Here is a 14,068-nt window from a genome sequence, read left to right on the forward strand (position 1 = left end):
ATGGCACATGATCTGGACAGAAGTGATAGCTGAGGCTGGGAAATGATTACCACCCACAAATCAAAATAGGTAAAAGTTCAACATTATGGTTATTAGAACCATGAATTTATATTGTACATTTTTCAAGTTTAGCACCATTTCTTTGCTCTATGTCTTAAATAACCTCACTATTTTATTAATTTTTTTGTGTGTGATAGAATATACACAACATAGAACTTACCATTTTAACCCTTGTTAAGTGCACCTTTCCGTGGCATTAAGTACAGTCACATTGCTGTGCGACCGTCACCGCCATCCGCCTCCAGAACTTTTTCACCTTCCCCGACTGAAACTCTATACCCGTTAAACACTAACTCCCCAGTTTCTCCCCCATTAAGTCCCTGGAAACTACCATTCTTTCAGTCTGCATGAATTTGACTATTCTAGGAACCTCACTGTTTTGTAATTAGACTATTTTCATGAGAGTGTCCTGCAAAATCTTATTTCTAAAAGTATCTCTTCATATAGATGAAGTAGGTATCATCATGCCTAGTTTGTAGTTGGAGAAACCAAGCTGAAGAGAAGTTCAGTGCATCAGATACAAGTGGCTGCTTCTCTAAATCTATTCTGCCCTGTTCCCTTTCCCTCTCACCCTTCTTTCTTTCAGCAAGTCCCAAATTTTGTTGGTATTCACAGGCAAACTATGCACACAGGGAAGGGGCTACTCTTAGCCCCAGTAGTATGTCTTGATGCATTTGAGTCAATCACTGTAATTTCAGTTCCTTTGACAATGATTGGTATAGGGGATTAGTAGGTGATACACTTTTGGCCTATGAGACATGAGAGAAAGCTGATGCAAGGATTCTAAAAAGGGTTTCTTTGCTTTGACAAATACACACTTCCTATTTTCTGCTTCTCAGTATGGTGGCCACATGTGTGAGTGATGCCTGGAGCTCAGCAGTCATTTTGTCACCATGAGAAGAGTTAGCCACATCACCCAGATAATACACTGAAGATGGCAGAGGGGCAGATGGAAAGAATCTGGATCCTTTATCATGTGAATGACCTTCTGAATTAACCAACTCTGGAACTCCCCACTTTTAGTCTTGCTATTTATGCAAGATCATAAATTTCCTTATTATTTAAACCACTTTTGCATTTTCTGTACTTGCAGCCAAAAGCATACTATTGATAAATGACTTGTTAAGGATTAAAGCTAAACAGGAACCAATGCAGAGGACCCAAGTCTCACATGCTTTTCCACTGGATGATGCTATTGACTCAGCATTGGTCTTTTTGTTATGAGCTAGCCCAACCTATTGTATTATTTCTGAACTGTTGGCTCTGGGAAGCAATTTCTAGGAAAAGGGACCCCTGGAAAATTGAGTTTGATTTTGAGAAAAGAAAGGGGAGGGGAGACGTTGGAGAAAATGAAGAGAGGCACAAATAACAGGGCGACAATTGCCTAGGGAGTTGCAACTGGAAGGATGGTAAAAAATGATATTTGGGAATAGCTCTGTGAAACATGCCAGTCAGGTGTGGTGAGACGGAATGGGTGAAAAAAGCCAGCCAGTATGGCTGTAAGAGCCAGGGAGCTTTTCTCTCCGATGGGAAACCCAGCAAATCTCACAGAGTTGTTGTGTGACAAAGTAGAAGACAAGGGCATCATATGAAGATGACCAGGTAAAGGGCTTTGAAATACTGCAACTACAGAATACTGATAGGAAACTAACATAATTATAATTATACACGAAGCTGACATCAACGCTCATTTACATTAAACCTGTGGCAGATTGTACTAGCTATTCCTCAGAGCCTACACAGCAAACTTTCTTTTAGACATGTGAGCTGGGCATGTGATCCTGGTTTGGACAATCACAGTTCTTCATTCTCCAGGCAACTTCAATCAGTCCAGGTGGTAGGCACATGACTCAAGGAATGGCAAAAGTCCTTCCCTAGGAAATTAGATACAGACACTGCGAAAAACAAGGTGTTTTTTGCTCATAGACAAAGAGAAACAGAGATGAGCAAAAATGAAAGTCAGAAGAAAAAGAGGGAGATGACCTTGAGTTCTCTGTGTCAGACCTTAAGGCCTAGGTTCCTATAGCATTTGCTCTAAATCTATGAGCTATCCCAGTGTGGCAGATTATGTTTTCCAGAAATGGCCACCATGATATATCCCATCCCATATATTCTAATTACACTGCAACATCGATACTCCTTCCATGGAGTGGTGGTGTCTATATCCCCTCCCCTTGCACCTGGACAGAACTTTATGACCACTTGGACCACAAAAGTATGGTGGAAGTGCTGCTATATGACTTCTGACACAGAGTCATAAAAACGCCATACACTATCGCTTTATTCTCTTGGGACATCTGATTTTGGAAACCAGGCACCATGCTTGAAGAAGCCGATAGCCACATGAAGAGACCATGTATAGGAGTCATGCCAACAGCCCTAGATGAGGTCCCAGCAGACAGCCAGCCTCAACCACCAGAAATGAGACATTTCCAGATGAACCCAGCCATCGAGTCACCCCTAGCCTTTGTCTTCCCAAGTGAGGCTCCAGGCATCAAGCAGGGGCAGAGACAAGTCATCCCTATGTATGTATCCTATCTGAATTCCTGACCCACAGAGTCCAAGAGAATAATAAATCGATGGTTTTAAACCACTAAGCTTTGGGATGGTTTGTTACACAGCTACAATTAAGGAAATACCCGGTGTCCTCCTTAGCTATGTGAACAAATAAATTCTCTTTTTTGCTTAAGCTAATTTGAATTGAGTTTGTCACTTGCAACTAAAGGAATCTTGACTCATAAACCCTCTAGTCTCTAGGTCTTATCCACTCTAACAAATCAGTTAATTCAGTTTACCAAAAAAGTGATTTTTCATGTGGTCTTCACAGAAAAAAGTACAGAAAGGTAGTGAAAATGAAAGAAGAGTCAGAATTAGTGCAAAGGCCTAAAAAAAAGAGCCCTCTTTTTGTTTTCTTCAACTCATGACTCCCTGGGAAATGGCATGCCTTATTTCCTCATTCACGCCATTTAATTTTTCTGCTTAGGGTTGGGTGCTGGCCACTGATCTGCTGAGTGACTTTTTTCTTTTTTTTTTTTGGTGGTATGCGGGCCTCTCACTGCTGTGGCCTCTCCCGTTGCGGAGAACAGGCTCCAGATGCGCAGGCTCAGCGGCCATGGTTCACGGGCCCAGCCGCTCCGCGGGATGTGGGATCTTCGCAGACCGAGGCACGAACCCGTGTCCCCTGCATCGGCAGGTGGACTCTCAACCACTGCGCCACCAGGGAAGCCCTGCTGAATGACTTTTGAAAATCATAGTACCTTGCTGGATCTACTTCCTTTTTCAAAGGGTGATAGTGGAGGGAGCTATTCCTTTACCAGCAAAATGAGGGAATAGGGCTAGATGTGATATTAATTAGTATTTTTTTATTGGATTATAATTGTTCTACAATGTTGTGTTAGTTTCTGCTGTACAACAAAGTGAATCATCCTATGTGTATACATATATCCTCTCCCTCCTGAGCCTCCCTCCCTATTAGTACTCTTAATAATAGCTCTGTGCTAAGTATTAATATTATGTTAGGTGTTTCCCACATATTCTCATTTGGTCCCCACCATGTCCCTATGCAGCAGGTATTATTAGCCACTTTATGGTCCTTTCCTGGACTAACATTCTATCAACCTTTGTTGAGCTCCTTCTCTTGTGCCTCTCACTCTGATACATTCTGAGGGCATGACAAGTCACATGTAACAAGTTCCTTGTTTTCAAGAAGCTTATGTTCAGATTGGAAAGGTAAAGCTAAACTAAGTATTAAATTGATCTAAACTGAGTAGCACTGACCATAGTTGCAACAGGAGTTATATTCGTTATCTATTGTCCTGTAAGAGATTACCACAAATTTAGCAGCTTAAAACAATACACATTTATTATCTCACAACTTTTGTGGTCCAGGAGTCAGGGTTCAGCTTAGCTGGGTCCTCTGCAGGGTCTCACAAGCCTGCAATCAAGGCACTGGCTGGGCTATGTTCCCTAGTGGAGCCAAGAATCCTCCTCCAAGCTCACGAGGTTGTTGGCAGAATTTCTTGCAGGCTTAGGACTGAGGGCCCTATTTTCTCGCTGTCCACTCAGGGCAACTCTCAGTTCCTAGAGGCTCCTGCAGTTCCCTGTCATGGGCCTTCTTCACCAGCAGTTCACAACATGGCAGCGTTCTTCTTTAGGGCCAGCAAGAGACTCTCACCCCAGTCAGCTAAGAAGGAATGTTATATAATGTACCTGTAACCATGGGAGTGACACATCATCATCTTCACTATATTCTATTGTCTAGAAGCAAGTCACGGGTCCTGCCCACACTCAAGGGGAGGGTATTACAAAAGCGTGTGACTCACTGAAGGGGAGATGGGGTCACTGGAAGGTGTATTTGTTGCAGGGATTTAAAAAAGAGCGAGGGGACTTCCCTGGTGGTGCAGTGGTTAAGAATCCGCCTGACAATGCAGGGGACACGTGTTCGATCACTGGTCCGGGAAGATCCCACATGCCGTGGAGCAACTAAGCCCGTGCACCACAACTACTGAGCCTGTGCTCTAGAGCCCGCAAGCCACAACTACTGAGCCTGCGTGCCACAATTACTGAAGCCTGTGCACCTAGAGCCTCTGCTCTGTAACAAGAGAAGCCACCGCAATAAGAAGGCTGCACACCACAAAGAAGAGTCGCTCACCGCAACTAGAGAAAGCCCGTGCGCAGCAACGAAGACTCAACGCAGTCAAAAAAAAAAACAAAAAGTGCTTAGAATAGTGTTTGGCACATAGTTACGTTGAGAGAGACAGTCCTTCATGGGTCTTTCATGCTTCTACCCATCTTCCTGGGTATGACAAGAATGCAAAGCCCTGACCGCTTTTTACCAGGGTCATTTCTCAGGGTTATGTTTACAGTTAGCAGCTGTGAGTATTGAAGTAAGCTCTCCCTCCAGGACAAACAACAGGTTTGCTTACTGCTTCCTACAAAACAGCGGGTTCCCCAGCTGTGGTGTAAGCCCACCAAGTGCACAGCATTCATCTGAGCCCTTCATGTCATCCCTGTGGCACTTGGCGGGGCAAGAGGAATTGATACAAAGGGGCTGAAGCTCAAGTGGCTCCCTATGTTGCGAGTAAAAGTCCTTTGTCTCTGACCCAGGAATTCTGTGTCTTTTATCAGCATCCATGATACAGTAACAGACTAATTTATTAGCCTGCCAGTAGAGTAAAATCAAATACCAGACTTGAGCAGTTAAGTGCTTAAGTAAGCTATTTTTCATTATTTTTGCTCTTGCTCTTCTTACTTGCCTTTGCCAGGCATTCTGCACAATATCTGCAAGTTTGTGTTCGGGTAGGTAGCCAAAAAACATCAATTGCTGCCATATGCAAAGAACTCTACTGTGTTGTTGGGGGAAACAAAATGAATTTGAAGTAACGGTAACTTCAAAATCACTGCTCAATACTGTATGTTGTCATTTATACGTGGAGTCTAAGAAATAAATCAAAGTAGTGAATATAACAAAAAAGAAACAGACTCTCAGTTACAGAAAACAAACTAGTTGTTACCAGTGGGGAGAGGGAAGGGGGGAGGAGCGTGATAAGGGTAGGGGATTAAGAGGTACAAACTACTGTGTATAAAATAAATAAGCTACAAGGATATATTGTGCAGCACAGGGAATATAGCCCATATTTTATAATAACTATAAATGGAGTATAATCTTTAAAAATTGTGAATCACTACGTTGTATACCTGAAACTTACATACTATTGTAAATCATCTATATTTCAATAAGAAAAAAAATATGGATATTTTAAAACTTAAAAAACAAAATCATTGCTCAATTGAAATTATTACTTGGACACTCTAATGTCCAGGTCTAAATCACTGAGACCATATAGTTTCCTCTACATATGCTTTTTTACATAGATGGGGCAAGTTTTTATGTAGTTGCAATATATGAAAAGAAAGTTGCACAGAAATAACTGGGCCTTGGTTCCTGTTACTTAACAGCTGGATGACTTTGGTTCAGTTTCCCAATACTGAAATAGAGAAGCGAATTCATGACCCAGTTGTCTCACAAGATTGTTGGGGTCATTCAATAAAATAATGTATATAGGGACTTCCCTGGTGGTCCAGTGGTTAAGACTCCCGCTTCCACTGAGGGGGTGGGGGTGGGGCGCCGATTCCATTCCTGGTCACGGAACTAAGATTCCGCCTGCGAGCCCGCGGGGACTGAAAAAAAAAAAGTATGTAGACACATAAGGTACTGAGCAAACGAGTTGTTTATAATTTAAGACTATGCTGACACAAACATCAAATTGTCCTAATATTATTGTTTTTTAAAGATTATGAAATGAAAGAAAAATAAAATATCCTCCACGTCAGCAGATGAATCTGTCACCTCCACTCCAGGCTGGGTTACCTGCTCACCATCCAAAAGGACACTCGTAAGAAGAGCTTGAAAGGTGAACTACAACCCCCAGCAGGCTTTGCGCCCAAATTGCGTCACATAACCTCAGCTCCGGCCCGGGCCCAGCCCTCTCCCCGCCCCCACCATTCAGAAACTACAACTCCCAGGAGGCTTCACGGCGTCTAAACCGTCCTCTTTCCCCCCGCCCCCTGTCTCCCCTTTACCCGCGCCGGCAGCTCCGTGGCCGACTCGGGTCCCGCCGTCGGCGGAGCGGGCGCGCGCGCCGGGGGTCGCGCGGCTGCTGAGAAGGCCGAGCACGCGCGGAGGGAGTGGAGGCGTAGGGTGGTGGGAGTACGGCTTGCTCGCTCGCAAGATGGCGGATGAGGACGGGGAAGGGATTCACCCCTCAGCCCCTCACAGGAACGGAGGTGGCGGCGGCGGCGGCGGTGGGGGGTCTGGGCTCCACTGCGCCGGGAACGGCGGCGGGGGAGGCGGCGGCCCGCGGGTTGTGCGCATCGTCAAGTCCGAGTCCGGCTACGGCTTCAACGTGCGGGGCCAAGTGAGCGAGGGCGGGCAACTGCGGAGCATCAACGGGGAGCTGTACGCGCCGCTGCAGCATGTGAGCGCCGTGCTGCCCGGGGGGGCGGCCGACCGGGCCGGGGTGCGCAAGGGGGACCGCATTCTGGAGGTGTGAGTATCGGGGCTGCCCGCCGCCCCACCCCTTCCCCTCTGTCTGTCCCTGCATTTCCCCTCTACCCCTGTCACCCTCAGGCCGCACCTCCCCTCAACCCCCGAACCGGCCCCCCGCCCCTCCATGGAGGTTGGCCCTTTTACCTCCCCACACCCCGGGTTGCTGGGACCCCCGCACCCTCCCTGTAATCTCCAGTGTCCCAGCGCCCCTACTGCTTTTACCCCTGCCCCCATTGCTTTGGCTTCTTTTCTGCCCCCTTGCCTTCCCCTTTGGCTGCTGCTTTCTGCTCCTCGGTGCCCCTTGCTTTCCTCTTGTTGAACCTTTTCTGCTTCTGACTGACAACATCTCCTTTTCTGACCCAGCCACTGTGTGTCCTCCCCAAGTTCTCATCTTGAGCATCATAGTTTCTTGTTCTCCACCACTCCTTTTAGCCCCCGTGGACCGTCCCTTCTGCCCTCTAAACCAAATAGGCAGGACCTTTGGTCGGCTCCTACTTTTCTTCCGGAAACATCATCCTTCCACGCTGCACTCCTTTTTCTTTCCTTAGTTACCCTCTCCTTAGGGTTAAGCACTCTCTCTATTTTTCTGTCCTACCGTGTGTCCCTTTCCTCCCCTCTTTTTTGTATTCATACTCTGAGAATACCTTCTTTTCTGACCCTTGCTTTTTTTTTTTTTTTTTGATGGTGGTGTCGTCTTTGACACGATAGTTTCTCTTCACAGTAGTCCCCTTATCACACCAGTATTTTGAATCTAGCGTCTCCATCACCACATCCCTCTGAGAGCATCCCTGTTCTGGCCCCTGTCTTCACTTCTGCACCATACTCATATTTCTTTTTAGTCGGGTTTATGGTAGAGCTCTCCTTAGCTCCTACTTCCCCCCAACTACAGCCCCTTTTGGGTCTTTGACCTCCCCACTTTTTCAGGGCATGCCATTTTCATTCTGTCTTCTAGTCTGTTCTCTTGTGATATCATGCTTGACTTTATCCTATTGTTTCTCTCTGAGGTTGTTTTCCCTTCTTTCTCTTTTTTAGGCTCCTTCATGTTGAAACCCATCCTCTTTCCTTGCTGCAGTGCCTCCCGCTTCATATTCCTTCATCCTTACTTCCTCACCGAATACCTTAAAACTCTGGCAGGATGCTGCCCTGTCTTGCAGTTTCTTTGCAGACCTCCTCCTACTCCTTTAATCCAGGTGTTACATTTGTGTTTTTATACTTTGTATTAAGATTTGGATAGTGATTGCTGATTGACTGGTAGGTGGTGTATGCTCTCATTGTCTCCATTCTCCTCAGCAGTCTTCAATCCTATATCTCTCTCCTGCTTACTGACTCTTGTATATTCTTTTTTCACACTTTTGCCCTCTCTTTCAGTGCTAGGATTTGCCCTCATGAATCTTTCTCTCTCTTTTTTTGGCCGCTCCGCGCGGCTTGAGGGGTCTTAGTTCCTTCACCAGGGATTGAACCCAGGCCCACCACAGTGAAAGCGCAGAGTCCTAACCACTGGACCGCCAGGGAATTCCCTCTTTCTCATTATTATAAATGTTATTTTAACCATAATTTCCATAACCTTCAGTCTTTCTTCTAGTAGAACAGTAGGTTTATACAGTAGGTTTGATCAATGTTTCAAGGGGATGAGTATTTTGAAGGACCTATAGAGTAGACTATCCCTTCTTATTCAGCTTATGCCTCTTACCCTTATCCTTGACATTCTTACTCTATGGTATCCACTCATTCTGTTTCCTCTTACCTTCCACCTCAAGAAAGAGTAGTTCACCAAAGTAAGTGTTTGAAGCTATTATACATATCCTCTGTCCTTCCTGTAAATAGATGCGTTCTTTTTTCTGTTAATGTCCTATGACTTTTCTGGTACTCTGGCAATATATTCTTAATTTTTTGGGTGTCAGGGCATTCAGATGCAGAATGCAGTAGTGACCTTTTGCTTTGTACCTGGGTACCTAATTCTTTTCTTTCTAGATAACTCAAAATCTGTGGCTGATGTTTCCTTCTGATAGAAGCTCTTGGAATTGTCATTTTCCTTTCCCTTTGGAAGTTAACTTTGTATCCAGCTGTTTATTTTTAAATTTAAAACTGAAGTATTTATTTAAAATTATAAATTTATCATAAAGTTCTAAATCATTTACTCTTTACTGGAGTAGAGTACTGTGGTTTTTGCAGCAGAGTCCAGATATAAACTAGGTACTCTAAAGGAGACCTCAGATGATTCCCCAGACAGAAGGACTTGCCTCAGGCCCAGGTTCCAGTCTAGGCCCCTTTCTTCTTCTAGAGAAAAGACATTACATTTTAGTGGTGATGAGTATACAACTTTCTCTCTTTTAGTGGGTGGGGCAAAAAGAGCACTCTTTGCTTAGAGAACCTTTTTCTGGAATGTTGTGATGATTGGACATCTACCTGGCATTGGTCTCACCTTCCAACTGTATTTTGATTTCCAAATTCTTTGAAGTTTCTTTGCTACTGTAGTGAAAATAGTAATAGTTGTAACAGAGCCAAGATAGGTGGTAAATTGTTTGGGTCCTCAACTATACAGTTTCTTTCTCTGTCCTTCCCTTCTTCCAAAGTCTACATCTTCTCCTTAGGTTTTCAAGTGAGAGGAGGAAAACAGAGAGCAAACAGACATTGTTCTTGAGGGATATCTGTATCTGCTACTTGTTTTGATCTTGGTTAGGTTGATGCTAATTTTCCTAAAGCATTCTTTAGGCAACACTTTTTTCTGTCTCTCACCCATGTTCCTTAAATTAACCTGTTGTCCCAGGTAAGCTTTGCATGTTGATGAGGTGCCAAGTAGGGTCAGAGTAGGCATAGGTAGATTATTATTGTGTAGATGTAGTTTGTATCGAGTTATAGGTGGATGTCTGGACCTTCTTAAACAGATCATTGTTGATTAAGACTTTTCCCGATTTTAGACACTTTCCTCCAATATGCAAATTATTGTATTCCAATTTTCATATATTGCAGTAGTTTGGACAACTGATAGAGGTTTGAAAGAACAGATGAGATTTGCGAGAATAGAAGCTTGGACAAAAAAGAGCATTTTTTCTGTGCATTTCTTTAAAGGCTGCTTACCAAGGCCTTGTCCTAACTGAATCTAGGAGAAGTCATTAAATTAAATTCAATATGGTTTGGTTTGTCCTTTCTCCCTTCAAAGCTGACTAGATTCTAACTGGTTAGGGAAAGAGTCATGTTGCAGGGCTTGGTGCTGGAGTATGAACAAGCCTTCTGGGCTCTGAATTTTACTGCAGATGGAAAGTTTTCTTGAATGGCAATGTTAGCCTTCACCTTGTAATTTTTCCAGTGTAACATATATTGAGTGTCTTCCCTTTGATGTATATACACTTGGAGACTAGTGAGTGAAGGATGCTTTCAACAAATAGAACCAAAATAAATATGTCTTTGCACTAATCATATAGCATGTGAAGAAATATTAGACTTCAGGTGATTTTCTTAAGGTTAAGATAGTTTCAAGGGCTCTTGATTGATTTCTTGAGAGATGCCCTTAGGAGGGTTTAAGTGTGCAGTGGATATGGATATTGTACTGTCTATTTTTGAGAGATTAGGTTTGTCTGTTGGCTAGTTTGTTTTGTCTCTTTGGTGTTTATGGTCTTCAGTAAGCATGGACCCTAAGGTTGGCTTGTAAGCGTTCAATATCATGATATATTTATGCTAGGCAGAGAGTATATGCCTTACTTCTTTTTTAAAAAAATTAATTAATTTTATTTTTGGCATCATTGGGTCTTTGTTGTTGCGTGCGGGCTTTCTCTGGTTGCGGCGAGTGGGGGCTACTCTACGTTGTGGTGTGCGGGCTTCTCATTGCGGTGGCTTCTCTTGTTGCGGAGCACGAGCTCTAGGTGCGTGGGCTTCAGTAGTTGTGGCTCGCAGGCTCTAGAACACAGGCTCAGTAGTTGTGGCTCATGGGCTTAGTTGCTCCGTGGCAAGTGGAATCTCCCCGGACCAGGGCTCGAACCCACGTCCCCTGCATTGGCAGGTGATTCTTAACCACTGCACCACCAGGGAAGTCCCACCTTACTTCTTGATAGCTACAAGATAATATAACTTTTCTGTATTAAAGTTAAACCATAAGAAAAAGATGTTTGTGGGTGTATATATATTTGTTTAGTGATAATTTATTTTAAAAACGTATAAATATGTCATGGGCATTCTTTTTTGTTTTTTTTAAATTTTATGTGAAAATTTGAAAATTGACTAAAAAGAGGTTGGGGCCACATGAAATATTTTTGAGTTAAAAAAGTACATTCTTAGGATCTGCTTTCTCAGTTGTAGCTGAATTCTATTTGGCTTAGATCTTCCAGGTAGGTTTTGTAAATGGTGTTTGAAATCATGGTTATTGATCAAAGGAAGTTTTTATGGCTGTGATCCTCAAGCTTTAGTGAGCGTAAGAATCACTGGGTGTGCTTGTCAAAAGTATGGATTCTCAGGCTCACCCTTTAAAGGTTATGATTCAGTAGGTCTTGCACGGGGCCTAGAAATCTTTATTTTTTACTCCCTGGCCAGGTGTGGGTAATGCAGCCAACATACCCACCCCATACCTGGAGTGAAACTACAAGCCTTTAATTCTCAGTTCATTTTATTGTCATGATTATGTAGAGAGTCATTAGCTAAGACTATATGAACAAAGTGATTTATTAGGCTCTTGAAATCCCAGCCCTTAGGAAAATCAGCTCAGTAGATAGTGGACTAACTGTTGTATCTAATCATCTACACTTCATTTTTTGAATCTTGATAAGCTGTTGTAATAAAGGTGAGGGTTAAGAGGTAGAGCAAGTTAATAATAATTACTATATTACTTTGCAATTTGTATAGTGTTACAGTTTGCACAGTGTTTTTACATTTGATCTTCACAAGAGCCTTGTGAGATAGGGAAAATATAAGCTCCTTGGTGGCAGGGACTATGTCTATGCTGTTTCCGTAGCTAAATATCTAGCGGCACATAGAAAGTACTCTTCTATAAACGCTTGCTGAATGAATGTATGAGTATTATCCCTGTTTCATAAGAGAGGAAACTGGGTGTTGCACTAATGAATGTTAACCAGAATTAAACCCAGGTCTTTGGAAGCTAAATCCAGTGTATTTTCCATTTCTTTGTTTTCTCAGCTATTCTTGACTGTTAATAGTCAACTATTCTTGACTGAAGTCACTTAAAATTCTTAAAATTCAGTCATATCCCTATGAAGTTGGATAGCAGTTGAACTTTGGTTCTATGATTTTGAAATGTAACCGTGTTATATCTTTATTTACCCTGTCTCTCTTATTGTTAAATTGGGTAGAAGACGGGGGACCAAAATAGGCATTCTTTGCCCTTATTTGTTGCTATCTTTATTGGTTATCAGTGAAGAGAGCATGACGATCGTAATTGCAACCCCAAGAAATACTTTTAATTCCATAGGTAGTGGAGGCGGCAAAATAATAAAACTAAATTTGAAAAGAGCATTATCTTCCCCACAGAAATGTCTTCTGCAACGTTGCTGTGACCAGGAAAAGATTTCTTGTTAGTAACGTGAAGATTTGTTTGGGTCATATAAGTTATGGTGAAGAACAGTTCTTTTTCCAGCCACTACTTCTCCAGTTTGTTTCAGGAGAGGGTTTATTACCACGCTCTAAAGGATAATTGTTTTTTTAGATAAATCCCATTGGGAATAATTCTTATGATCTGGTAGACAAGCAAAGAGACTCAGTTGACAAGCAAACATTTATGATTTATGATCACTGCACGGTGCTTTGGGAGCATGATCTGTGGTAAGTTCATTGTTAGATGCTGACATTGCTGGCACAAAGGATATTGTAGTGGTTTAGGTTAGCGCCAGTTAGGGTCATTCTGTTCTTCTACTGTCAGCTATAGAGATGGTTTCTGTGCTTCACTTAGGCAGTCTAGTAAGAGCCAGTGTATGGGTGGTGCAATTCCAGGCCCACATTTGGAAAAAAAAATTTAGGCAGTTTAAAACCATTTTTAAAAAAATTGAAACTCATAGATTTTGTATTACACCCAGTTAAAAAAAAAAAACCACCTGAAACAAGTTTCACAAAACTGTGTTTACTAGTATCATGCACTCTGGTATTTTTTAGTCCGTCAGTATTTTGGGTTTTTTGTTTTGTTTTTTGAATGCTGATGGTGGCCCACTGCATTAATTTCATGACTCATTAGGTTGTAATCCACTGTTTAAAAACCAGTGATTTAGGGTATCAGTTTTATGATGTTGGCTAATAATCACCTCATGTTCAGCCTGGTACCACAATTAAGCACAAACTATGTGTAAAGTACTGTTAGGCTTGTATGAGTCACAGAGTCCCTGCATCCCTGCCCTTGGGAAACTTACACTGCAGTGGGGAAGGTGCATGTAAACAATTTACTGCATGTAAAGCAAAATGAAATAATGGAGATAAATGAAAAACACAATGGAGTTTAGAGGTAAGAAGAGTGAATATGCTTGAGAAGATTGGAAGATTGGTGGGTGGATGGGTCATAGAAGGCTTTTAAACTGCGATTGAAGGACAGGTATAATTTTAGTAGGCGGAAGAGGGGGAAAGATTTTATAGGCTGAAGTAACTGTGTGACCAAAGGGAGGATCTTAGGATAACAAGGAATCGAAAGTTGCTGTTTGTTTATAGACACCTGTGCTTCAGGTTAGATCAAATGGGGTTTTGATTGCCGTGCTAAAAAGTTTGGATTTTATTCTGTTTTTGAGGTCAGAATATCGTTATATGTGCATTAATACCCAGGACTCCCTGAGAATTTAGTTTTTATTTAATTATTTACCTGAAGAGGTTGAATAACATTTCCAAGGCCAAAGAGGAAAATCACTGTTAGAAGAATTTCAGAGCATCTACTCTCTTGGGCTGTTTTGTACTATATAAAGAAGGGAACTAAAGACAACTAAGCTCTAATGCCCAGAGCTGGGAGCAGCTGGTGAGGAGCTGGTTGCCTTTAATTTG

General features: G+C 42.6%; 1 protein-coding gene across 2 annotated transcripts in view; it reads left to right on the forward strand.

Annotated features, from left to right (window-relative positions):
* Window positions 1-6,649: 6,649 nt before the first annotated feature.
* SNX27 (sorting nexin 27) overlaps window positions 6,650-14,068 on the forward strand; it is an 83,664-nt gene continuing 76,245 nt past the window's right edge. Inside the window, exon 1 of one of the 2 annotated variants that reach the window (XM_060029936.1) lies at window positions 6,650-7,108. In XM_060029936.1, coding sequence (XP_059885919.1) covers window positions 6,792-7,108 — 317 coding nt within the window. In that variant the 5' untranslated portion in view covers window positions 6,650-6,791. The remainder of the gene's footprint in view (window positions 7,109-14,068) is intronic. The other variant, XM_060029942.1, reaches the window with a different exon arrangement.

The sequence above is a fragment of the Delphinus delphis genome, chromosome 1 (assembly GCF_949987515.2).
Source record: "Delphinus delphis chromosome 1, mDelDel1.2, whole genome shotgun sequence".
Taxonomy (NCBI): domain Eukaryota; kingdom Metazoa; phylum Chordata; class Mammalia; order Artiodactyla; family Delphinidae; genus Delphinus; species Delphinus delphis.